The sequence below is a fragment of the Nannobrachium achirus genome (genome assembly GCF_963921795.1).
Source record: "Nannobrachium achirus genome assembly, chromosome: 5".
NCBI classification, from domain to species: Eukaryota; Metazoa; Chordata; class Actinopteri; order Myctophiformes; family Myctophidae; genus Nannobrachium; species Nannobrachium achirus.
The window spans coordinates 33542316-33569715 of NC_137814.1; the positions used below are offsets into that span (position 1 = coordinate 33542316).

General features: G+C 41.5%; 1 protein-coding gene across 1 annotated transcript in view; it reads right to left on the reverse strand.

The window, feature by feature from the left end:
- The window catches only part of LOC308285016 (laminin subunit alpha-3-like), a gene marked incomplete at both ends in the record, with an annotated part of 95084 nt that overhangs the window by 51678 nt on the left and 16006 nt on the right, over positions 1 to 27400 (reverse strand). Inside the window, 13 exons of the mRNA XM_080725737.1 lie at positions 305 to 439; positions 963 to 1097; positions 1862 to 1996; positions 3854 to 3910; positions 4009 to 4062; positions 7353 to 7484; positions 10931 to 11021; positions 11913 to 12031; positions 13619 to 13734; positions 14649 to 14746; positions 15904 to 16074; positions 16606 to 16724; positions 23011 to 23128. Of these exons, the coding sequence (XP_080581863.1) occupies positions 305 to 439; positions 963 to 1097; positions 1862 to 1996; positions 3854 to 3910; positions 4009 to 4062; positions 7353 to 7484; positions 10931 to 11021; positions 11913 to 12031; positions 13619 to 13734; positions 14649 to 14746; positions 15904 to 16074; positions 16606 to 16724; positions 23011 to 23128 (1480 nt within the window). The remainder of the gene's footprint in view (positions 1 to 304; positions 440 to 962; positions 1098 to 1861; positions 1997 to 3853; positions 3911 to 4008; positions 4063 to 7352; positions 7485 to 10930; positions 11022 to 11912; positions 12032 to 13618; positions 13735 to 14648; positions 14747 to 15903; positions 16075 to 16605; positions 16725 to 23010; positions 23129 to 27400) is intronic.

The window sequence follows — 27400 nt, forward strand, 5'->3', positions numbered from 1 at the left end:
AACCTAAATCCACTCTAGTAAAAAGGCGGCTACCTACGTCACTGGAGATGGTCTCCAGAGCAGACCAAGTACAGAGTGAAAGGGCAAGTTTACCAAGTAAGATTTTAAGTGGTTAAGTGTCAAACAAGTCTAAGAATCTATCTATGAAATCGATGAGAATCACCATCACACATTTATACAATATGTAGAGGGGGTCCCTGCTTCATCTCCCTCTCAGCTAAGGGGTCCTTGGCCTGAAAACGTTGAAGACCCCTGTGTTACAAAGTGATCATATTTGTGAAAAGAGGGGGGGTAAAAACACTACCTGAACAATGGGGGAACTGTAGTCCTGAGGCACAGCGGTCACACATCTGTCCCACCACCCCACGGAGACACTGGCACTGGCCTGACAGAGGGTTGCATGTGGTGCCGTAGGAGCCCTCCCGTGAGCACTGGCACACTGGCATCAGGAAACAAGCAAGCAAATGCCACAAAGCCTTGAGATGTGTGCATGTGTGCATGGTGGTCTGGTTAGAATGCCTGTGATATGAATAAAGGCTTGAAGAAATTCCAAACAAATCCGGGGGCTCCTTGGAGACATGCTTCATGTGCAGCGTATCATCTGTGTCCGATTTAACAGAAAAACACTAAAATAGGACTTATTTCCAAGATTAGACCAGTGAGAATGAGAATCCCTCTAAAGATGAGGGCAAGCCCATATATTTATATCCCTCAAATTCATCTCGTGTGAAATGTCTTGTTGTGTAGAAAACATGAGATAAATCAGTGTAGATGACAGCAAAGGGCTTTAACGGATACTGTGGGAGAATCACGGTATGCACCACAGTCATGAGAAGAGGCCACAGTAAGCCTAATGAAACCAGCAGCATTACTTTTTCCAGCAGCCATGGCACATCAAAGGTCACACCGACCCGATCTGTGGCTCTGTTGTAGTTACATGGGTTTGGCACAGTGGAACTCACCAGCACAGTCTGGGTAGCCGTAGTAGCCGGGGGCACATTGGTCACACTGCCGTCCCTGGTAGTTGGCAAGGCAGCTGCACTGGCCGCTCTGATCACAGAAAGTGCCAGCTGCACCAGCGCCGTCACAGTGACACTCTAAACGCGACAGGGGGAGGGAAGCGAGGACAGCATTTTACATCTCTCATACTTTTTCTGCCATAGTGTGCTATCACACTTTTTTCCTAATACTCCAAAAGATTTTGTCCAAAACCCACAGAAATCGGTACACATTATCTGTGGGTTCATGCATTCAAGATGTATGAGATATATTTTCCATTCCAAGTGGCTATGACCAAAGTTTGCGGGCCCTGGGTAGGCAACCCGGACTGTGCTCCAAGGAGCACACTTTTCTAGTTCAGGGATTCTCAACCTTTTCAGGCAGCGACCCCCAAAATAATCATATTTTAACAGGGGACTCCCCACCCTGAAGAGCACTAAGAGTTGAGGAATTTAATTTTAAATAGCAGATCTACATGCTCAGTTGCGAGGCGTTGTGAGCATGTAGATCTGCTATTGTAGATGCATGTAGATATGCTATGCATGTAGATCTGCTATTTTCACAATTTCTGTCTCTAATATTTGACAATTTGGCCAATGTTTTGTCATTTTAGAGGTATTAAAAAGTCATTACATTGTCACTTGAAATGTGCATAAAACTTCTATATACTTGGTTGGTTTGTTTAATGTTGAGTGTTGCACATTAAGTTAATCATCTGGGTACCTCCCAAAATCATTTGGGGACCCCCTGGGGGACCCGAACCACAGGTTGAGAACCACTGTTCTAGTTGATGACGTTTTCATTCATAACTGAGAAACTGACTGGTGTTTGCTGATATCAGTGCGGTGTGACTCTCTCTCACCCTGGCAGCTTGGGAACGTGTGGTACCCGGGTCCACAGCGGTCACATCGCTCCCCCTCCACTCCCTGGCGGCACAGACAGCGTCCCGAGGCATCACACACTTCAGAGACTGAGCCACTGTAGTCACACGCACACCCTGTACGACAAGAGATCGGAAACTATTAGACCACACAAGCAACAGGACTTAATCTGCAACATAAATTAAAATTAGGAACATTAGGGTCATTCCCAAGACCTTCCCCATGATTCTGCTGGCCTGTCTTTGGCCCAGTTGAACAAGAGTCAATGACCCTTCAGTCAGTAAAACTACTCTCACATTGTGGGACTATACTTGTGCAATAGTGCCAGTGTCTTGCCAAGCCTGCCATTCACATATGAATAGGCCTGGCACGGTGACAAGCGCCACAGAATAGTGCTATAGTCAACGCAGCTCTTAAGCAGCAACAAGACATTAAAAACCTCTTTCGAAAAGCTATTGAGGAAATTCTTTCTCAGTCAGGTCACTGTGTTTGTCTAAAAACAATGAAACAAAAACAGCCATTTCCAAATCAAATGCCGTCAAACTAATCATGCTTTCCCCAAACTGATTCCAGCTCAAAAGAAACCCAAAAAAGGAGATTTTGGCAGATGAATACAGCTATTAATAGGCAGCTTGTTTAAATTCTAACTAAACATTCCCAACTGACTGGTCCATCCTGAGGGGACAGAGACCTCATCGACCTGCAGGTTGAGCGCCATATGATTTAATCATTCTAACCCTATAACACAGTTCTCAAAGTTGGTCCGGAGACCCACGGGAGTCACTGAGGGGGTCCCTAGCAAAATGAGGAATAGTTTTCATTATTATTTCACTGGCTAGAAGACAGAATGTACAAGAATGACTCTTTTACTTTTTGAGAAATTATTATGATGATGTGGACCACCTTTTAGCAGCTGATTGCACAGGAGGCTTCCCTCGAGGCATGTCTGGAAACGCTTCCTATTTCACTATTCACACTTCAGTTCAACAAAAACAGTATATTAAACCTATTATTACAGTACCTAATACGGTATAATTACATTGTATTAATTATATCAATTGTGGAGCTGTATTACCTAAAGGCAGGCATATTTGAATATCACCATTAACCTTCTGGTGTTCATTTTGACATGAAAATGTTTGAGAGCTGCTACTCTAACCTGCTCATTAACCCTGACCATAATATTCTGATGTATTTCCACACGCTGTACATCAGGGATCTTCAACGTTTTCAAGCCAAGGACCCCTTAGCTGAGAGAGAGAACAGATGAAGCAGGGACCCCCTCTACATATTGTATAAATGTGTGATTTTCATCGATTTCATAGATAGATTGTCTATGTTGGATTCATGTTAATGTGCATTTTCAAACATTTAACCACTTAAATCGTCAATATTTTGTAAACTTGACCTTTCACTATGTACTTGGTCTGCTCTTTTTTACCTCTACACCAAACCTATTTGCTGAAAATAGCCGATCTACAAGCTCTCAACGCCTCGCAGTCCCTCAGAATAGGGATGCGAGGGTTCAAGTTGTTAATTTAAAAGAATGATCCTACCACACAAGGATATGGCAGACCCCCTGTAGTAACTCTGAGGACCCCCTAGGGGTCCCAGACCCCCTGTTGAAGCCCCCTGCTGTACATAATTCATTTGACCTTCAAGTGAAGAATTCATGCAAAAACCTTTTTTTTTGGCCGGGTTTGGTCACTGGCTCTTAGCTGTAGCCTTGGAATAAAGTCAGGTAGACTCATTGGAGCCCAACGTGGACTCCAAATGCTGGGTTTAATGACCTGTATTGTCTATGAGTTAAGTGGCTCCAAAATTCAGAGACAACAGTCTTTACAAAGGTTCTCTGAGGGATTATTGCAAAGAGTGTAGATGTAGAAGTTGCTAATGGTTAAGAAGCAATAAAAGCCATTGCCAGCATAGTGTAGCCTTGTAATCACCCATCAAGTAACACTAATCACACTCACGCTGACAGCTGGGTGGTCCGAAATAACCTGGGGTGCAGGCAGTGGGCTCAGTGGGCTCTGTGGGGAGATGGGAGCAAGACATGAAAGATTGGCAGGATAAGATTAAAATAATAAGAGTTAAATAGGACTTTTAAATGATTGCTTAGAAAACTTACCCGCAATATTACCTGCAGGGGATTTGGTTGTCGTCGGGGGTAAGGGATATCCTCCTGATTACAAAAGGGGCAAAGGGGAAATCAACAGCTACACCACAAGTGGTACAAGACAATAAAACCAAATAGAAACCAACTATTGTACCAAGAATTAGGTTAAATTAAATAATACCCCATAGAACAAATTGCTGAAGAAATGTCTCCCCAAAAATAAAGCAGAGGCAGTCATTCTGCCTACAAGTTGAGACTACTCTGTCAGGCCTACGGGCCGAGAGATGAACCATCCAATTCTAGTAATTACATCCAGTAATAAATCTCAGTATTCTGGTAATACACTGTCAAGCCCAATTTCCAAGGTTTTTGTGACATGTAAACATCTTGAGGCAGACTACAGATTTGTTATGGTTTCACATGGTGATCGTATTCCCGTAGAACAAAAGCTTTAGTGAATAATTTGTGTCTACCAAAAATATACAAACTGGTCAATATTTGGTCATGAGCACAACTGACCATATTCACATGGTGGCCATTTTGCTCCGATATGACACTCGCGGGAAACAGATTAGATTTAGGAATCTCTTTCAGTGCCAAAGCTAAAAACTATAATAATTAAACCCCTTCCTTTTCAACAGTTCAGAAGATTATCGTTTTATGAATTACAACTGAACGTCCAGCACAGTAACAAATGTGAGAAGAGGTAAGTCAACAAGTGGATATACCCTTAAGAGACTTGTGCCAGTTATATTCTAATTTCTAACATGTGGAGAAAACAAACCAGCACACGTTAACCACTTAAACTCTACTGCAGGGGTCTTCAACAGGGGGTCCGGGACCCCTAGGGGGTCCTCAGAGTTACTACAGGGGGTTCTCCAAATCGTTGTATGATAGAGACGTTTTCTTTTAAATATATTAACCACTTGAACCCTAGCGTCCATATTCGGAGAACTTTAGCCAAAAATAGCAGATCTACATGCTCACAACGCCTCACACTGCGAGGCGTTGTGAGCTTGTAGATCTGCTATTTTTGGCAAAGAGGTTTGGTATAGAAGGGGGAAAACAGACTAAGTACAGAGTGAAAGGCCAAGTGTATCAAGTATTGACGGTTCAAGTGGTTAAATATCTGAAAAGACAAATTGACATGAATCCAAAATACACTGATGATTGTGACACCACAGTAGGCCTATATGGAATCTATGAACAGGTTGTGGGGGTCCCTGCTTCATCTCTCTCTCAACTAAGGGGTCCTTGGCCTGAAAACGTTGAAGACCCCTGCTCTACTGTATATACTTAGTTTCCCCATGGTCTGCTCCTTTTCCCCTCTACACCAAATCTCTTCACTGTAAATAGCCAAACAACAAGCTCAAAACACGTCATCTTGCATCTTGTTGTCAGGTTTTGCTGTATATCTGCTATTCTGCTATAATGTTCACCTGTAATGACATGTCAGGAATAAGGATGCTAGGGTTCAAGTAGCTTCGCTAGCCAGCCACTGTTTCACTACGGGTTCAAGTAGCTTCGCTAGCCAGCCACTGTTTCACTATGGGGTCAAGTAGCTTCGCTAGCCAGCCACTGTTTCACTACGGGTTCAAGTGGTTAAATAGATATTTTAAGTACACAACATACTGTAGGTGATACGTAGTCACACACTAACAAAATGAGATGAAACATTTTGTGCAAACATACCGGTACCTAGAAATAAAAAAGAATTCTAATCAATGTTCAATGTTCATCACTTGCTATAACAATGAATTTGTAATAAAAGACAGTGGTGTAAAAAGTACTTTGTTTTACTTAAGTAAAAGGATCCCTGGCTAATAAGCCAAATGTGCCTTCATTTTGAATGTGCCTTTACATTATAATTGTCCTCTAAAACTACAATGTAAAATTAAAAACACTTCAAATATTTTATTTATTCTAGAAATAGCTAATCTTTCATGCAATGCCTGTCACAAGTTGATGATGTCATTTGTCCATGTGTTGAATTTATGCAATGCATGTGGTTATGAGCATCAAATCAATATTTTAAATATGTTTCTTTTTTGCACATGCATTCCATGCGATGTGAAGCAGTACAGTAGATCGGCTAATTTCAAATAGCCTATAGGTATAAAATAGGGCTAAAGTTGTTCATGTATGTTTTATAATATTATAATTCATACCTGCAATGTAACTAGTGACAAAAGATTTCTACTGTAATTATTGTAGTGGAGTAAAAAGTACAATATTTGCCTCTGAGATTGGAGTAGAAGTAAAAGTACTGAAAACTATAAATACTCCAGTAAAGTAAAAACACCTCAAAATTATACATAAGTAGGCTACACTACTTGAGTAAATGTACTTGGTTACTTTACACCACTGATAAAGGCAAACCTACAGCACCCTATAGCACACACATACACGTGCCTTTCCTTCAGCATGCGGCACTCCAGCATTAATTGAATGCTTCTGCCACATACTGTAGGCTTACCTCCAAAAGGTCAAACTCTGCCCTTCTGGGGTCAATCTAGAACCCTGAAGCCTCTCAGAGCAAAACTCAAGTACCTCAACAAAAACAGACCATGAAATCAAAGACAGCCATCAAAGGAATGGGGTCAGTTATAGCCACGGTCAGATCACAAATAGCTTTGACACACGGAGCCCCCAAATACAGTACAGAGTACAGACCACACTTCCTTTGAGGTCATAAACAGGACTTCCTCAATTAACAGACTTGATTGGGAGTTTCCTCTGTAGGCCAGGGGTCTTCAACAGAGGGTCCGGGACCCCTAGGGGGTCCTCAGAGTTACTACAGGGGGGCCACCAAATCCTTGTGTGATAGAATAATTATTTTCAATTCAAAACTTTGAACCCTCGCAACCCTATTCTGAGGAGAACTTTAGCCAAAAATAGCAGATCTACAAGCTCACAACGCCTCGCAGCGCGAGGCGTTGAGAGCTTGTAGATCGGCTATTTTCAGCAAAGAGGTTTGGTGTAGAGGTCAAAAAGAGCAGACCAAGTACAGAGTGAAAGGTCAAGTTTACTACAGTACATATCGACGATTGAAGTGGCTAAATGTCTGAAAAAACATGAATACGAATCCAACATAGCCTTGCTGTCAAACAAGTCGATGAAAATCTGCGTAACTCTTTCATACAATATGTAGAGGGGGTCCCTGCTTCATCTCTCTTTCAGTTAAAGACGTTGAAGACCCCTGCTGTAGTCCCTGAATCAAACGTGCAACAACGCTGAGGCACAACTACCATTTTATCTGGACACCAAAGCTGCACATTTTATTTTGACAACCACATCCAAGCATCCATCCAAGTATCCATCCATCCATCCGCCCATGGGATCAAAACTGAACTTACTGATGCATTGAGGGTAGCCATAGTAGCCATCTGCACAGCGTTCACAGTTGCCTCCAGTGAACTGTGGCTTGCAGATACAGCGTCCAGACCCCATCTCACAGCCGGCGGTTGTCCTGCCATCACATCTACAGGCTGGTGAGTGAAAATATATGAATACCCACACATATACACAAATGCGAACATTATTATGCATACAGTATATGTAAACATTATGAAGATGAATGTACCGGTACTTGCATTGCAAAATGTCATATCATATCAAGTATTTCTTCCATGTTATAGAGTATGTATTTATTATTATTTTCTCCCACACATACAACCCAAGACACAGGAGAGTTTTGTTCATGAATTAATGATCATTAACAGACCTCCACCATCTACAAGTCAAACACCTTCCGCCGCTAAGCTCACTTAATTGAGTTAGTGACTCCTTTGGTTCACTTTTCAAAGAGCTCAAGGCAACGTGTTTAATTCCATTGCGTTCCAAAGTCCAAACGCAACTGTGCAGCTATTTATACGCCAGGAGACAACCACGGCCCACATCAGCAATGTAAACAGGAGAGGAGCCCAATTTAGCAACAATACAAGTGGCGGTGGTTGTTGGCGGTGGTGCCATGGTGCCATTTGTCTCTGCCTCAAACAACACACCGATGCAGGGACGTGCTGGGCCCCTGATTCAGCCCGGGAAAAAGAGTTGGAGAGGCCCTCATTGCGCGCCATAGAGAGAGATCTCTCTATAACGCTGCTGCTACTCAAAGATTTGCCATTTCAGATCATGACAAGTGACAAGCCAGTGGGCCAACTGTACATGAGTTATATTTCGTCGTTATCGGGTGGAAACCTTGTATGTCCAAAACCGTTTGTTTTGTCTTTATCATTTTAAAAATGATTTAAACTAGTGAAAACAGCAGATCTACAAGCACACAACGCCTCGCACTTGTGCAAACAGTTCAATTGTTTTCCTAATGGCCGGCCTGGACCGGCCAGGAATGAACCGGCCGTTCGGGAGTTGTCCCGCTTTTCCCAATGGCCAGCACGTCCCTGCACCGATGTCTCCTAGGGACAGAGATTCTTTGAACACAGCATTGTTTTTGGCCACCTGTGTTAGCCATGCATACCGTAGGTCAAATATGGACACTGTGAGACAACGTCAAGTTCTGTCTGTCTGCGCTGTTAATCCGGCGTAAATCACACTGTGACATTGTAGTCTCGAGAATCCAAGTGGAAGTAATCTGTCACTTAGGGTGACGTTAGAATGCTATAGCGTATGTGTGTGTGTGTGTGTGTGTGTGTGTGTGTGTGTGTGTGTGTGTGTGTGTGTGTGTGTGTGTGTATACGCTCTATTTTATACTTCATATGACAGTTTTGCACAAAAGTAAAAATAAAAAATGCAGATCTACAGTACCTGTACAAGCATGCACTTTTTATTATATATATTTTTTTTATGTTTTATGACATTCTCAAAATGGTGACGCCAGGTTGGAAGTGGTTAGGTGTATCTGTGGGTTTTATAACATTTAACCAATGACAAGAGCTTGTAATAACTACATTGGATCCATTGGAAAACAGGTTCTTTTTTTCCCCCATGTCCTGAAAAGTAACGTTTTTTGACATACAAAGTATCCACCCAACATAGACGATATTCCATTATTGTGACCGTAGGGAGCAGTTAGTATCAAGACGGGAGAGTGTTTTTTGCAGGTCTTTCAGTCCGAGTGGGTTAAGGCAGCGGATGCTTGTGATTGGCTGCACGGAGGTGCCTGAAAGTCGGGGGGAAGGAGATACATCTACACCTAACCTTAACCCTAAACCATCCTCAGTAAAACTAACGCTGGTGAATGCTAACCTGGTGAAATGCTAACATGCCGACACAGCTGAATGCTAACCTGGTGAAATGCTAACATGCCGACACAGCTGAATGCTAACCTGGTGAAATGCTGACCTGCCGACGCTGGTGAATGCTAACCTGGTGAAATGCTAACCTGCCGACGCTGGTGAATGTTAACCTGGTGAGTGTTAACCTGGTCGGACCAACGGTGCTTAACCCATTTGCTTTTTTGATACACTCGATGTATCAAGACTGAAAGACCTGCAAAAAACTCTCCCCTATCAAGACCTCTGCCTCATGTCAGTCAGACACAAGTCACACTTGCAAATGAATTCTGTCTTTGTCCCTTTTATGGCCATATGGAGATCCCTGATGTCATCAATATTAAGCCCATATCTGTGAATGCCCATATAGGGACATATTTTACTTTCACCACCCTGTCTGTGTCTGTTGCCATATTGTGCAAGTGAATCAACCAACCACGTTGTGTGTGTGTGTGTGTGTGTGTGTGTGTGTGTGTGTGTGTGTGTGTGTGTGTGTGTGTGTGTGTGTGTGTGTGTGTGTGTGTGTGTGTGTCTCTCTCTCTGTGTGTCTCTGTGTGCATACGTTGCCAGATTAATATGTTTAACTCCTGCTTCTTAACTGTGCCGTATTAAGAACAGGGGTTGACACTAAGGTCTCAGAGGCACTTGCCCATCGGGCAAGTACAGTTCATGTTCTACTTGCCCGAAGGTAATGCCCACTTGCCCGAAAAGTAAATCGTCCATTATAAAATGATAGGTACGATTTGAATTACCGCTCAATTTAACACTTATTTCTTTACTTTCTGGGGCTTTGCGATAAAATGTAATACCTCAATACCTCCAAATCCAAATACCAAATACTTTAGCTATGATTGAATATGTCTATGGTTTCACACTTGTTATTTTATATTTTTAAATGTAGCAACAGTAAAAACAGCACATTATAGGTAAATAGTGCTCTTATTTTACATTCCACAGACCAGAAGACACAGCGCACTGGCCACGTTCAGGTGTTTAGACAGATATCTTGTGTTGTGTTTATAGACATTTGTGTCCCCTCTCAAGTGAGCACTTGCCCTGTCGGGCAACCTGAAAGCCAACTTCACCTGCCCTGATGTTTTATTTACCTGCCGGGGGCAGGTGGGCAAGCCTTAGTGTCAATGCCTGTAAGAAGCTCTGTTGCTTCTCGCCTTTAGGGCGTCTTACTAGTCTAATAACGGTATAAAATGACACCAAACAGAAATAGCCTTGAACCCCACAGGGTGTGTAAGTGCAAGCACACGCAAGTGCCTGGACACCGTTTTTTCCCACCCCCATTAATGAGTGCATGAGAATTTGCAGGGTTACATATTTTGATCATCTCTTCTCCTTCATTGTTGAATGAATCTTTGAGTCTTACTGGTGATATTTGTCATACTGGAGGACTCTTTCTAGAGTAAATACCATTTATTTTTATTTAGTTTTTCCGTCTTATGATGATATTTTCTGCATAGTACTGTTTTACTTGTCTGTCAATGTATGAGTACTGTATGAGTTGTAAGAAGGGACCCCAATTGAAACAAGCCCAAAAGCTTTCTTGTGGTGTTTATCTTTTTAGTTGAACTTGAAGCAGTGAACTGTAGTGTCCTGTACCTGGGTTAGGAAACTATGCAAAGTTGCAAACCAATCAAACAATCAATACTGTACATGTCTGTACATGTACATGACAGTAAAGAATGCAAACTCACGTATGCATCCAGTGTGAGATTCAGATGGCACTCCATAAGGTCTGTAGAAGCCTTCGAGACATTTCTCACAGTTGACTCCAGCAGTGTTGTGCTAAAGAGACATAAACATACAACTCACACAGAATTCAATAAAATGTATGGTGTTAAAATACAGTAAAGGTCCCTGGAGGAGCACTAATGTGCCCTCTGCCTCACAATGTAGAACTTCTGATCCATTTAACCAGCATTTAACAGGACAATGCTTTGATTTGCTATTCAACCACTTACCGTAAGTAAGAAGAATACCAAAAATAGACAATCTACAAGCTCACAGTGTGACATACTGTGAGCATGTAGATCGGCTATTTTAGCTATTACTGAAAAGTCGGAAAATATTAGACATTCTTATAAGATTTTCACCTGTAATGACATGCCTCAAACTAGAGACACTGTAGTAAAGGTAATTAATCTGCATTAGTATCATCATATTCAAAAACGGTATCATAGAATCATAACAGTCTATACAATTCAGTCTCAACACAATGACTTTCATCTAAAGAAAGAACTAAGCTTCAGGCTAAATTAACTGGCAGGCCCTTCTGTTTGTTCAAGAACAAGGTTTGTTTTAGAAACATTCATTTGAACTCTGGAAAGTGCAGGATGGACTGACTTAAAAGCGCTCCATGCAACACAACCGTGACAAGGTATCACGACATATTCGTTCATCATGTTCCATACACTCACACCCATCTGCACAGTGCACACACAATGACAGACACAAATAGCACCCGCCCTGCGTGCACGCGCATGCGAGTGTGCACAAGCGAGTATGCGAGCGCGCGCGCGCGCGCGCGCACACTCACACACACACACACACACACACACACACACACACACACACACACACACACACACACACACACACACACACACACACACACACACACACACACACACACACACACGGTGTGGAATCGGTTTAGACTTGATATGGACTCCATACCTGGCAGTTGATGCATACTCCTCCTCCGTCATACCTGCCGAAGATGTCTAAACTTGTTCCCTTCTGCTCCACCTCTGGATCGTAATAACAGTCAAAGGCATGGGAGAAGCACTGGCAAGCTGAGAAGGAAAGCCCCAGAGACAAGCACAAGCACACACACACACACACACGCGCGCGCGCACACGCACACGCACACACACACACACACACACACACACACACACACACACACACACACACACACACACACACACACACGCACGCAGGTAATGAATGCTGGACACGTTTCACATTGAAAATATTTGATTCCCTGCTGTTCTCCTCAGCCAACACATTATCCAAGTGTGTGTTCTTCTTCTTGAACCTTGATCTGATTAAAGCTGCTACAGTAAATCCCCTTAATATGATTGTTAAAACTATAAAAAATCTAAACTAAACTTCCTACAAACCAGGCCCTGAGCCTCATTAATGTTTATGAATGGTTCTGGTGCCTTTCCGCTACAAGAATGCAGAGACTGGATTCCACCCTGCTCCTCTGTCCCCCTCTTTCTGTTTTAGAGGCTGCTAGCAGGTCAGGTTTCAGCATCTCCAGCTATGAAGGGAGAATCCTGTCAAAAGTCCAAGGTAATTAGAATCAAGCTGACATGAGCTTCACTGGCTGGCTGACTGTTTGGATGTCTGGGTGAATGGCTGGCTGTCTAACTGGCTGACTGTTTGGATGTCTGGGTGAATGGCTGGCTGTCTAACTGGCTGACTGTTTGGATGTCTGGGTGAATGGCTGGCTGTCTAACTGGCTGACTGTTTGGATGTCTGGGTGAATGGCTGGCTGTCTAAATGGCTGACTGTTTGGATGTCTGGGTGAATGGATGCCTGTCTAACTGACTGACTGTTTGGATGTCTGGGTGAATGGCTGGCTGTCTAAATGGCTGACTGTTTGGATGTCTGGGTGAATGGCTGGCTGTCTAACTGGTTGACTGAATGGATGTCTAGGTTGCTGGTGCTCAAAGTGGGGTCCAGGGGACCCCCTGGGGTCCTTGAGTGAGCTTCAGTGTGTCCCAATTTTCAATGTGTTACAGTTTAAACAACTCTTTTTTGGTCGGATATTTTAAAAGAGAGGATCTATAAGCTCACATTGTGTCGCGATGCAAAGCATTATGAACTTGGATTTTCAAAATATTAAAAATATATATATATAATAATTTAGGAAAAGTTGACGTACAACACTTTTCTAACGGGGGTCCCTGGCACAAAATCTTTTCTGAAATACATTTTCCTTGACGCGAAAATGTATGAGAACCACTGAGCTAGCTAGGTGACTGGCTGGCTGACAACTTGACAACTTGGCACAGCTGCCTAACTGGGCATTGGACTGGCAAGCTGGCTGGCTGGCTGGGCAGATTAAAAGCACTGGTCCTGGGGCTAACTCCACATTGTGCTGTTCATCATGCAAACCCCTCGCGTAATGCCGCCTTGAGTCTCCAGTAAGCCTCTGTGCAATACCATATCAGGGCATTTAGTACAGAGCTAAAACGTGATAGAGGCAAAGGGATGCTCATAAAACCCTTCAGCCCTCCCCGGAGGCCCCGACCCACTGAACCAACATGTGATGAAAAAGAATCCTTTGCAGTATGAGGTGGGCAGTTTATTTATGTACTGTACCACAACGAGGCATTGTACATACTATATATACACGGTTGCTCACTTACGTTGACACTCGTTGGGGCTGTCTGCGGTAGCCGCACGCCATTGCTTCTGGTTGAAACCTGGGCAGCAGCGGTCACATGACTCGCCGCACGTGTTGTGTGTGCACTCGCACTGGCGTCTGATGGCAGGACATGAGAAACCTGGAGTTACTGTCACATATCGTCGTTGTCGGGTGGAAACCTTTGTTTTGTATGTATCATTTAAAAAATGATTTGAACTACAGTAGTGAAAACAGGCGATCTACAAGCACACAACGCCTCGCACCGTGAGGCGTTGTGTGCTTGTAGATCTGGGAGGCGTTGTGTGCTTGTAGATCTGGTGTTTTCACTGCCTGACAGTGATGATATATTCTCATGCAAATATCTCACAAAACTGCTGGATAATGGTAATAAGAAAATGCCCAAATCTCTATCGAAGGCATGGTAAGGTACAATAAGAGCATAAGATTATGCTGTGTGGTTTCTGGTGGTTTATTGTTTTCCCACCCCCTGAGTATGATGAGCAAAATGGCTGCTGTGTGAACATTGTCAAAAGCCTCAGAACGTTATCTCACATCTTGCACCCCCTTCATCTTCTTGCCAACCCTTTCGTTTACATCATCACAGTCGGTAATCAGGGGAATCAAAACAATCTGTTGCTTTTCACAAAGGCTATGCCAGAAAACAAACAAATGAAGTCACTGCCCTTTTTCCACAACCCAAGTATATCACTAGGATCTCAAGAAGACTATAGCATCATGCTGCTCTCAGCAAATTAAGTCATCCTTCCTTTGGCCTAAACACTGTATAAACTAACCCTTTTACAAACAATCCCATAAGGGGATGTTTCGCAGGGTAAATCTTTATTTTATTGTGTACGTTGGAAAGGCTCATAAAAGTAATTGTAGCCTAAGGAAGAATCGGTTACAATAAATAGGGGCAAAGAAATATTTCACAGGACATTTAACATTATAATAACAAAATCTGATAGCGTAAACATTCCCTACAGTCATTATTAAAAGAGAGTGGGAAAGAAATGAAGAGCATTACTCACCTATTTGGACTCTCCAGGTTCCGCCCGCCACACACCTGTGCATGCCCGTGACAAACGCACCGTCCACCAACACTGATGTCCTTGATACTGTAGTAATACTGTAAATAAGGAGAAATGTTATCTCGGAATTTGAATCAATATTATTTTTGTGATAACAGCAGCGATATCGCCCACACCAGAACAAACCATGTCTGACCTGGCTTAACCGCAGGCGTTTTAACAAGAGTGAACATTAACCATAATATCTGTACCTAGTATATTGGCTGGTTGAATCTGTACATATAAGAACATGTCTGAAATCGACACCTACTGTTTATCTTCTGCCTCTCCGGCTAAAACAAAATGTAGCATCTTACACACTGTTCAAACTATCTGAGGATTTACTTCATACAATAAAGCCTTCATTATATTATTTAACTGTGAGAAATGCATGCTGCGCAGTTATGTCAATTTCAAGTTTAACAAATAATGTACATGAAGTAAAAATATGCACAGATTTTAAAGTATTTGTAGAGCCCAATCAATATATCGGCCATTATTAGATTTTTCTTCCGTCATTAGTAACAGTAATTATGTAGCCGATGTGTCCTGATTTTTTACCTGCCATCCCTATTTTGGCAAGAAGAAATTGATATTGTGTCACACAATGTATAGCAATGTGATGTGCTTGTAAATCTGCATGTGTAATGGGAGATATAGTAGTTAGACAGCAGGGTACAGAGGACATCGCATAACTTGAGGTGCATGCATTCCCAATAGGAATCGTTCCCTAAAAAAACCTATCTAAAAGTTTTTTGTTATTATTTCAATGTATTTTTTAAGTTAAACTTTAATCAAATCTTTAACCATGTTTTTCTAATTAATTTAAAGATTTAGCCCTTTTTTTCTTTGATAAACAAATTATCGGTCAAAAACATCAGAAATGGGGGGACCCAAATATCTGTCTTTGGCTCTACTAATCAGTACATGCACAATACCATACTAAGACCAGCTGCTGCATCTTATGCCTTCAGGGAGGAGAGCTGTCTAAACCAGTCCTAACCGAGGAAATGACTATGATGACTGGACAGTCAGGTCTGGCATTAAGCCTTGACAAAGAGGAATGTGCAAGCAGGATATATCAGCGTCAGCAAAAAACTAAAGCTAGCATGGTGCTGAATGAGGCAGTGCTTTAAATACGTCTTGCCCAAACGGGCAAAGAGAATCTGCTATAGAGTGGCACCTCGGTGTGAGGCACCAGTGTGCGTGCTCCTACCCTGCGTGTGACGGTGGGGTCTCTCTGTGCCTTGGAGATGAGATGGCCCAGAAGGGTGCTTGTGCGGAGGAAGCGGAGGCGGATGTTAGTGGCCTCGGTGAAGTCACGCAGCACCGGAGAGTAGGTGAAGTTCTTAGATCCCGGCCGGCCGTTGACCAGGGACACCACAACCTGCAAAACACAGCATCCATCTTAAAAATACATTTTAAAGTAATGCAATGAACAGTAAAATTAACAACAAATGCTTCTTCCGGATTGGTCATCATATCCATATAACTTTCTAAGAATTGTCTTGTGTGTAAATATCTTCTGAGCGCACCAAAACTCATCCCCAAAATACTGTCACATTATCAATATCTTTTTGACCATCACCCAGACTGACTTCCCACAATAATATATATTTGTATATATTATTATATCATCACTGTCGGGAAGAAACCTCCTATAATCTCCAAGTTTCAAATGTGGACGTTTTTTGTGATGTAAAGCCCTGTTTCATCATACAAGACCGTCGGACAAAACTAGTGAAAATAGCCGATCTACAAGCACACAACGCCTCGCACCCCGCGAGGCGTTGTGTGTTTGTAGATCGGCTATTGTCACTAGTTTAAATAATTATTAAAATGATAAATACAAAACGAACGTTTTGGACATACAAGGTTTCCCCCCGACAACAACGACATATTTAAAGTGTGGTTTAACCTCTCCATTCTCCAGGGGGACAATCCGTGAGTATTCTGTGGAGCAGATCTGGTCGTCATCTCGTACTATACGCATGTTGGGCTCCTTCCCAAACAGTTCAATGCACTCTCGCCTGGAATCTGAGAGGAAAAACAACACACATTACATAGACAATCTCTCATCTGTATGCCATTTTCATCACACCGAAAACGAAAACAAATAAGTCCAATTTGTCAATATTTGTCACCTGGAAAATTCTTCAGCAGCTTCTTTGACAATAAACTGGAAATGTAATCTATCATGGTTAAAATGGAGTTTGAGGTTACAATGGGTGTGTATGGGGAGTCCTCCTGCAGGAGGAGGATAACATTTACATCAAATATCTAAATATTGAATCAATCAAATTAAAATCTGTCCAGGGTGTTCATAAAAAAGCCTGAATAGACAATAAAATTACCAAACGGACCAAACAGAACCAAGGACATGTGTTTACTTTTCAATGAGTCTAACATGGTTAACATTTACAATTTAGGCATTTTACAAAAGCTCTTAATCCAAGGACAACACAAAATTAGCCAAAGATTTTGAAAATAGCCAATCTACAAGCTTGCATCATGACGTGTTGAGTTTGTAGAAGAGCATTCTTTATGTGGAAAATGTAAAAGATCATTATCATCATTATACGATATTAAAGTCAGTATTTAGTGTCAATATTTCGTATTTTGTCAAAAAATATATATTTGATGTTGTCCATATCGCCCAGTTCTACCATCATGGACTTTATCCCAGTAATGATTCTCTGTCTTCTAACTATAGGATAGATAATATTAAATCATTTGTATAAATCCCAAACTTTAGTCTTTATATAACTCAACTAGAAAGGTGCTCTCAGTACTAGAGCTCAAATCTATGCAGGAAGCATGCCCTAATAATACTGTAATAGCGATGCACTTTAACTGCAGTGTATGCAGTTAAAGAACTTCCACCTAAAGACATGAAAGAGCAGCACAGTATGTAATTGCCAGTTGTACAGTATCTCTCTCTCTCTCTCTCTCTCTCTCTCTCTCTCTCTCTCTCTCTCTCTCTCTCTCTCTCTCTCTCTCGTACACATTCATTGTCAACCTGTCTCCATCTTCCTCTTTCTGGGGCATGTAATGATGTTTTAGATGTAATGAAAATAATCACACCTAGTGTGAAGTGAGCGGTGCTATTTATGAGTTTATTAAGCTTGTCCAATGTGACCCTGGGCGTACAACAAACTTTGGGTGCTTTGTGCAAAGATGTAGGCCAGATGTAGGCCAAGCATCGCGTCCTGCGAAGCCAATGTGACCCGTGCAAATGTCTTGGCAAAATGTTCACCCTTTTCCTCATACAGTATATGAACTGTCACGATGTAACTTGTTGAGTATGGATCTACTGTGTAAACGTACATTTTCTCAATTAAAAGAATGTGCACCAGGTAAAGTTTTCATTAGTTATTGGAAGCACAAGACGAGAGACACCAGAGATACCAAAATGTACCAAATGCTATTTAAATGTAAACATAGATATTTGCTGACACTAATTGAATCTTTCGTGAGCCTATTATGTGAAAAAGCACTGAAAACAATCAGCAAGTGCCAGTCTAGACAGCAAGGATATTCCAAACAAACAAAATACACGGGCTGAAAAAGACTACTTCACGATAAGTACTTACTTTGCTTTCCTTTTCACATATTTATGCAACAGAAGTCATATTGCCCTATGACTACCAGTACTTCATAACATGCAATAAGCCAAATCCCCACCTGCTCGGGCAAAGGCCTGATTAACTCCCAGACATACTTCACTGTTCCAGTCCTTACTGACTATATACAAAACATGAAATCATAAACATTAGTTGAGTAGGGAATGGATCAGGTATCCCTGAACCTTACTCAACAAAAGGCAGCGGTGGTATTGCAAAGTTCCAAGGGCACGTTAAAGACACTATAGTGCAGACGAGGCCTGAAGGCCACTGTCTGAAGGCCCCTGTCAATCAAAGAGAACATATGTAAAGTAAAATTCAATAAACAACAACTTTGTAGAACACATTAATAGTAATCTGTAATCTATCTGCGATTAAATATCTATCAGCATTTACAGTATAACCATGAACCTAGGGAACTGTTAATTGTTAAGCTTCTTTTGTGTGAACATTTACAAAAATGTTGATATGCAACACTCACATTTTGTAATTATGTAAATTCAGCAGCATGCGCATGTCCCCTTCCCCCTCCTGTATGCATTTCTTTACATTTTAAATGTGTCAAGCTCACACTATTAAATTCCAATCATATGGATGTGGATTACTCAGCACAACAACCAACAGCCAACATGGAGAGATTGAGACTATGGTGGCCCTTCTGCATGAGCTGAATCTTCATGCCAGCCGCTGTAAAAATGCTGGGAAACTACAGTATGTGATATGATATCTCTGAGTCTCATCAACAAAATGAGAATGAGACCTTCCCCAAGCAGATGAACACACCTACTGGTTTTGATCCTCTACCAGAGCTCTCACTGTGACTAGACTACCGGTAGACACACTATAGGCACACACTCTAGTCTTCACCACTTGAGATGGACATAAAATGGTTGTGGACATAAACATAAACGGCTGTATGGAAGTAGCGAATAAAGTTTTAAACTCGTCCAATGTATTGCATTTCACAAACATTCACACTGTTAACATTCACTTGATGCTGCTAGTTTGCATTCAGTGTTCACTCAGTGTAGTGACACACGATCATGGAGGACCCAGACTTTGTCAGCAACATGAGTGGGAAATCTGGGAATTTTCTTTAGAAATAATTGAGAACGTGATAAAGAATAATTATTTTTGTAATGTATTTTTTGTGATAGCTACCGTCAAATCTATTCTAACAATGAGATGGGGGAACTAATGTTGTGACTTGGTCTTGGTCATAACACAGATTATCGTCATTTTATTCCCAAAAGAAGGTGAGACTTGACTAAAAGTCACTTTAAAAGACACAACACACCTCCATTGACATAAACACTATGTCCATAGACCTTGACAAATGCATTCATACACTGATTTTGCTCTCAGACTAAAACTGTTGCTGATAAATGTAACCCAGCTACAGGCTTTATGGCAATCTAGTAGGTTAGGACAAATCTAGGTTTTTTTTAGAACAAAAGGTGTTTATTTGCCATTCTGTCTCCATACAAATTAACAAGCCTTTCTTATCAATTGTCTTGCAACTGTTGACATTAATCAATGACATTTACATTAAGTCTCTAAAAATAAATTCCATATTGGATTCTTTCTCTAGCTTTGTTTATTAAACCTTTTCGTCACTTTTTTCTTTGTAAGTTCATATCAAGTGGTATAATTTGTATTAAATAATTCTACCTGGGTGTGATCTTGTGATAAATAAGGAAGGAATTAAACCTTACAGTACCGTATATTGTTATTATGTTGTTCACCTTTGGCCTTGACAGTATGAGAATGTTCTGACCCTGTGAATATAATAGAGTGCCATGGCACATGGTTGATTGTTTTGGGTAGAGCTTGGTCCGGTGACACAAGCAGTTATGACTATACTAAGCTTTTGACCACCAACCATCAAAACTTGACCTTGAGTTTTTTTCCTTCTGTCTTATAATGTGAAATGTCTCTTGATTTCATTTGCCTCAACACTTACTGATTGATACAGAATTCTTCAACATTACATTAGTTTTGGTGCAAGTTTAAACAGATCGTCTGTACTCTAAACTCTAACCTAAAGACTGATTTAAAAGACATGACTCTGGGCATTTGAGGGTGTTGGGTAAGGATGTGCATGACTGTTTTTTTTTTCTATGCAAACTTTTTTTTTTTTTTCCTATGCAAACTTCTAATAAGTCTTCAAACTGTTCAAATAGCCAGGAGGGATAATTATTGTTCTGAAAGCTGTTGTTGAACTATTTGAAAAATATTTGAGAATTGAGATTCTTGGCCTTCTTACAGTAGATTGGTTGTGCACACATCTTTGCTCTTGCATCACTACATTCCAATGCAATTACGATTAATTAAAACGATCTCATGGTCTAACTTTCACTCCGTTAAATAACACAAGACCTAAGAGAGTACGCTCACATAGTTTACCTGCATGATTCTAGAAGGATTTGCATTATACTTTCAACATCCCAAATAACCAACTAATTAATATAAAGCCTTGCTTGTCATGGAGGGGGGGAATCATTAGCAATGTGACTTAAACAGCAACAGGAAACAAAAAAAAAACAGTAACCTACAGCAGTGGTTCTCAACCTTTTCAGGCCACGACCCCCAAAATAATCATATTTTAACTGGGGACCCCCACAACCTGACGAGCACTAAGAGTTGAGGCATTACATTTTGTAAATCAAGGTTCTATCTGCGAGTTCTTGTGCGCATGTAGATCGGCTATTTTCACAATTTCTGCCTCTAATTTTTGACAATTTGGCTAATGTTTAATTTGTCATTTTACAGGTATTAAAAAGTCCTTAAATTGTCACTTTAGAAATGTGCAGATACCCTCTATACACTTAAACTTAATGTTTGTTTGTTTACTGTTGAGTGAGAAAACAATGTTGCACATTAAGTTAATCATCTGGGGACCCCCCCAAATAATTTGGGGACCCTCTGGGGGTCCTGACCCACAGGTTGAGAACCCCTGACCTACAGGATCAAAAGGGAATTTTATTATCCGTTGGAAAGGCAGCTGACAATTACTGAACTCATTACTATATTATTAGTGTATTTGTGAAGGAGGGGATAAAATACTTTGATATCAAGAGTTATTTATTAAGGTGGAGTGAAGCCATAAATTATTCCAAGAGAACATTAAGTGGGATCAGGAGAACAAGGCAAAGAGAAAGGAACTGAGTCAGGACGGCGTCACGTGGCAGGGTGTGTGCACAGGTGCCTTCCAGTCAGAGACTGGAAAGATCATCAGTCTGAGATTTGGCAACTGAGCGTGTGATGACAACTAGCAAATCACTGCTGTGGTGTAGAAACCTTGTATCTCCACATTTCCACCCCTTTTCCACTTTTTTAAATAAAATAAAATGTAATTAAACTTATGTTATACTTTGTTAGGATAGATGACATTGTCACACAAACTGTTTTGTAACTGTTAACCTGACATGCCCAAAATACTGTAGGGTCACTACTTGAAAGTGGTTTGTCTCTGGGTTTAAAAGATATTTCACCAATGAAAAGTATTAACAAGAGCTTGTGATTAAATAATAACTACAATGGATCCATAATTGGAACACAGGTTCCTTTCCCCCTTTCCTGAAAATGTACAGTTTTGGACATATAAGGTTAGTTGCTTGATTATGATAGAATTATTTGATTTACTGTTAAGTTTAAGTTAAGTGCTTCATGTAGACTACTGTCGCTACAATATGTAGGTAAGTACAACATTTGCACGGGACAGATTCAAGTCTGTCTGACACCATGGATGTAATGTGACCATCCCCTCCCGTTCCCACTCGTTTTCCCATCTTAAGAAGACTAGTAGGGGTTTGGGGATTATAGCTCCAGAAAGCATCATGTTTTCATGGGTTTCCCCAAATCCCGTTGAGCATGAGGTATTTAAACAAAATCATCAAATTTGTCTCACCGAATGTTTATTGTAAAACACTACCAGTTAGGCTGTGTTAAGCACCGTAAATCATAACATCATCACATTTCATACCATGAAGATCTTTCATGTAGATACTATAGGTATGAAGAACGGTGGTTTTTAAACATTTTTGGCTCAGGTCACCCCTATAACTTTTTCATCCACGGCACCCCTGAATTACAAATATGCAAATCTCTCCCCCAACTGTAAGATACAATAGGTCACAAGGAAAACTTTATACTTAGAGTTTAACCACTTAAGTCCACTTTCAGAGCATGTCCATGCTAGATGCCCCCCAAAAAGAAAATAAACTATTTGTGTATTTTTATATCAAAAGTCCATAAAAAGCCAATTTTAACAAAAACGTGCTGCGTAATGACATTGCAAGACTACTTAATATACATGAACCTTGATTACATAATTCACCTGTTTGATTCCCATCGCTGCACATTCCTCCAAACACAGCTGAGTTTTTGTTCAGAAACACACAGGCTTCCGTTTCAGAATGATACTTCAAAATAGAATGACAGAAAAAGCCATTTAATTGGACTTTAAACCCCAGTATCCCTATTCTGGCGGGAACATTCACCAAAAATAGCCGATCTACAAGCTCACAACGTGATGAATTGTGAGCTTGGTGCGTGGTAGGGTGCCACGTTACCCACTTTGAGAAACCCTGACGTAGGAGACAATTATGCTGTTAGTCCGATTGTTCTCCACCAAGGCTGTGACTTTATGCGACTACAACCTCCCCAGCATTACAAGCCAATGCAACATTGTAACTTACGTGCAAAATACTGCCAGGGACTGTAGGTTCTCCCATGGTCCACAGAGCGCTCCAGCACCCATAGGTCAGGACGAGGGGAGTTGGCAAACTTGATGAGGACATATGCCACATGGAAGAGCTGAAAATCAGAGCACAATGAGAAGTGTAAACAAAGAGGAGGGATTGGATGTGAAGATTTGGGTCAAGATGTTCCTAGCAGGCAACTATAGACAGTACTCCCAGGGTACTGTGTAAACAGACAGTACTCCCAGGGTACTGTGTAAACAGAGTGGGGCACACTTAATTTCCCAACCACTCACCAATATATAATTCGTTGTTGCAAGAATAGCCAATCCACAAGCTCACAATGCATCGCAACACAATGTGATATCAAGCGTCATTTTAAAATAATATCATTTTTGGAAAAAGGAAATCGCCCAAAAAAGGGACAACAGGGTAATGAGGTTAACATATAATACATTTGTTATTAATAATGGATTGCATTTTTATAGCACTTTTCTAAGCACTCAAAGCGTTTTACAATGGTCCATTTATTCATTCATTCATTAGAAAGTGAAGCGGCACCAGCGTCCTCACTTCCCACACCAATGGTGGCAAGCTACAGCACCTACCGACTCATTAAGGCCCCATTTACACTGGCAGCCAAATCCAGCCTGAATCAGATCTGAGCCACATGCAGATTGGAATCTGATTTGTTAAAATGAGCCTAACAGGTCACATGACTCATTTAAACAAATCAGATTCCAATCTGGATGTGGCTCAGATCTGATTCAGGCTGGATTTGGCTGCCAGTGAAAATCCAGCCTAAGGCAATGTAGGGTTCAGTGTCTTGCCCAAGGACACTTCGACATGTGGAAAGGAGGACCCGGGATTCAAACTGCCAACCCACGGCTCTTTGGACGACCTGCTCTGTGCTCTACCTCCACTGCCACCCTTTAGATTGTTGAATTGTGATATTTTCAAACCTAAATATCAAACTTATCAGACAGTCTACATTTTTGAAAAGAAATGAAACGTGTACAGGGATAATCGAAATGAGAGGCATGGGTGCTAGCGTCCCCCCTCCCCCTCCAACCAAATTGAACCCCAAGTACGCTGGGCCACAGCCATGTCCACATGGATAATCTATCTCCAAGTGGCAAAGGTCCACCAGAGAATTAATGACCTTAATGCAGCTCTGAGACGTGAGGTAAGACATGTCCAAAGAACTGAATCCTGATTCCTGAGTCCTTAATCAGGTTTAGCCATTGAGCTGATTGTTGAGCAGCTATGCTTATTTTACCCACTCGTGCAGTTTTCCCACGTGGTCATATTGTGGAGCAAAAAACAAACACCTAGCCAAAGATCACAGATATATGGGAATTGTGGCAGTAAATCATTGTTGTCATGTGGAAACCTTGAACAGTATGTCCAAAACCGTTCGTTTTGTATTTATCATTTTAAAAATGATTTAAACTGATCTACAAGCACACAACACCTCGCCATTGTGTACTTGTAGACAGTCTTATATGATGAAGCAGGGTTTACTTTATGAAAAAACATACAACTTTGAAACTTGGAGATACAAGGTTTCTCCCCGACAGCGAGGATATATTGCTATACAAGAGCAGCAAATGATCCCAGCGTCCTCCTGTCAGGCTCATAAAGCTCAATGTTTGCAATGTTCACATCATTATCAATCCTTAAAAGCGGGTGGCTTCAGTTTGACTGAATAGAATTGAAACATGTTTTCTTATCTATAAAGTCAATGCGCACTTTGTTACAGCATGACATAACGTTGGCATGGTTTTTGCATTCACAGTCTATGACACCAACCTGCATGTCCACATGTGGAGTTTTATCGAAAAGAAAAGAAATGTTTAGCCCAAACTCTGATCTTGTTGAGGCTGCAACACAACATCTTTTCAAGTGATTCATGCTGCCACATATCTTAAACCAGCATTTAACATGCTCAAGAGACAGGATATAGCAAGTATTTGCAAAACATGTGTTACCCCCATTCCCGACCCCACCCCAACACCAGGATTTAAGAGGTAAATGAAAACTGTATCTAAAATATAGTGTGTTATTTTAGAAAAATACCCATCTATAGACTGTCTGGCGTGTGCAGGGGTTCAAAAGGATGAGGGCAGGCCTACACTAGTCTAGCATCATTCAGCACCCTGTTGAAAACCCCCTGGCAGGCATTTGGAACATTCAGGGCTCGGTCTCTCCTTGCATGAGACAGGGAACGCAGATAACTAAGCAAAGTAACGCGGAGCAAAGCCTGCGCTGCAAAGTTGCAAACTTGTCAACAAGGCTCCACAATTATGTTGAAGGACTGCCATCCCCCCACACGGAGACCACAAGTTCAAGTAGCTCTTGGGCTGATGGACCGTGACATGGTTCAAAGGGCAACTAGGACATTGTCTGGCCTTGTCCTTTAGAAAAGGAACACATAGTTGTTAATAAACAAGAAAATCATTAGTCTACAGAGTGGAGACTATAAATCAATAGTAACATTTATGGTGGAAATAACATTTTACATTTCTGTGTTATCTACAATGAACCGTAAATGTTTCAGCTAATTCTTTTACATGTTGTTTTTAAAGTGTATTCATAAATGCAATAAAATGAACCAATCAATCAAAAATGGGAGAAAGGTGGCAGATGGCTACTAATCAAATGAATGATTTAGCATATCTAATCTAATCAATAATTTGTGTTCAGAAAACATCTTGCTAATTGTGACCTCTACAATGCATTGGCCTTAAAGTGAATCTGAGAACACTTCCACCCGCATGCTACGGGATATGCCAGGCACAGAAAAAGATAAATGGGAGCACACAAACAAAGCACGGGCCGCTATCCTGCTAAAAACAGAAGCAGGGCTTTCGCAGAGAGGCGAGTGCCAAGTCTGCCTACTATCAATACCGATTCTGCTGAGGAGTGGGAGCAAGTTGAGTTCACACGAGCTGGGATGACGTTGGGGGAAGGGAGGCCAAAGGGATAGAGTGGGAAGGGGCACCGAGGGTAGGGGTGTCCTGTCCAGAGACGTGCCGATTGGCATGTCGGCCCATCTCAGATTCCAACCATAGCGTCACATTCCACCTCTCCGCTAATGCCTCCATGGCAGGGCATGCCACTGCTTTCACAGACCTGTTACTGACAAGCAATGCACAACAGTGAAAATCTTCACATCTACACAGTACACAACAACATTGCCAGTGTTCATTTAGCTCCGAAGCGCAAATTGACCCAAATGGACCCGTACAATTTTACACTCTCACTGGGGATTTTAATGTGTAGCCGTGTACTGTAGGGGAACTGTATGGAAAACTAGGAGACAGGCCAGAAAATGTAACACAAATGATTCAAGGCCCTACTGAACCACCATGAACAATTTGTAGGATCATATCTGACATGATCATCAAAAAACTGCAGGCTTTCTCTCATTTAGCATAACTCTAATTTGGAAATTAAATCACAAAAAGATTAGAATCACAACCACATGCTGTGACTGTTTCAAAACTCATCTAGTCTAACTTCACACAAATGTCACTGTGATAATTACCAACGCAAACACAGCAATAACTTAACAAATGTGAATAATGTCCTGCAGGGTTGGAACCTGTCAGAATGAGATGTAGCTGGAAGACAGGGCCTGTTCCAGCATGGCTCGAGTCTCATTTCATTTCAAGTCTCTCTTTCTGTCTCGGTCCTGCCAGTCTAAACATTCACTCTTGAATTAGTATATCCAATCCTATTGTGCGGAGCAGGCCTGAAATATCGTCATGGCATGCTGAGCGTACCAGCACAGATTCCACTTGTGTACAAAGACATGAAACACATTGACAAGCTTGTGGCAACAACGCTTGAATAACATTTCAGCACAGCCATCTCCAGCCCCTCCCTGGCTGCATCTGTTGTGCTAGGATGTTGGGCTAGGACAGGGGTCTTCAACGTTTTCAGGCCAAGGACCCCTTAGTTGAGAGAGAGATGAAGCAGGGACCCCCACAACCTTTTCATAGATTCCATATAGTTTCATTGTTTGACAGCACAATTGTCCGTGTATTTTGGATTCATGTCAATTTGTGTTTTCAGATATTTAACCACTTGAACCGTCAATACTTAATAAACTTGACCTTTCACTCTGTACTTATTCTGCTCTTTTCCCCTGTAGACCAAAGCTGTTTGCCAAAAATAGCTGATCTACAAGCTCACAACGCCTTGCAGCACGAGGCGTTTTGAGCTTGTAGATCGGGCAATTTTTGGCTAAAGTTCTCCGAATATGGACGCTAGGGTTCAAAGGTCTCTATCACACAAAGATTTGGAGAACCCCCTGTAGTAACTCTGAGGAAACCCTAGGGGTCCCGGACCCCCTGTTGAAGACCCATGGGCTAGGATGCTA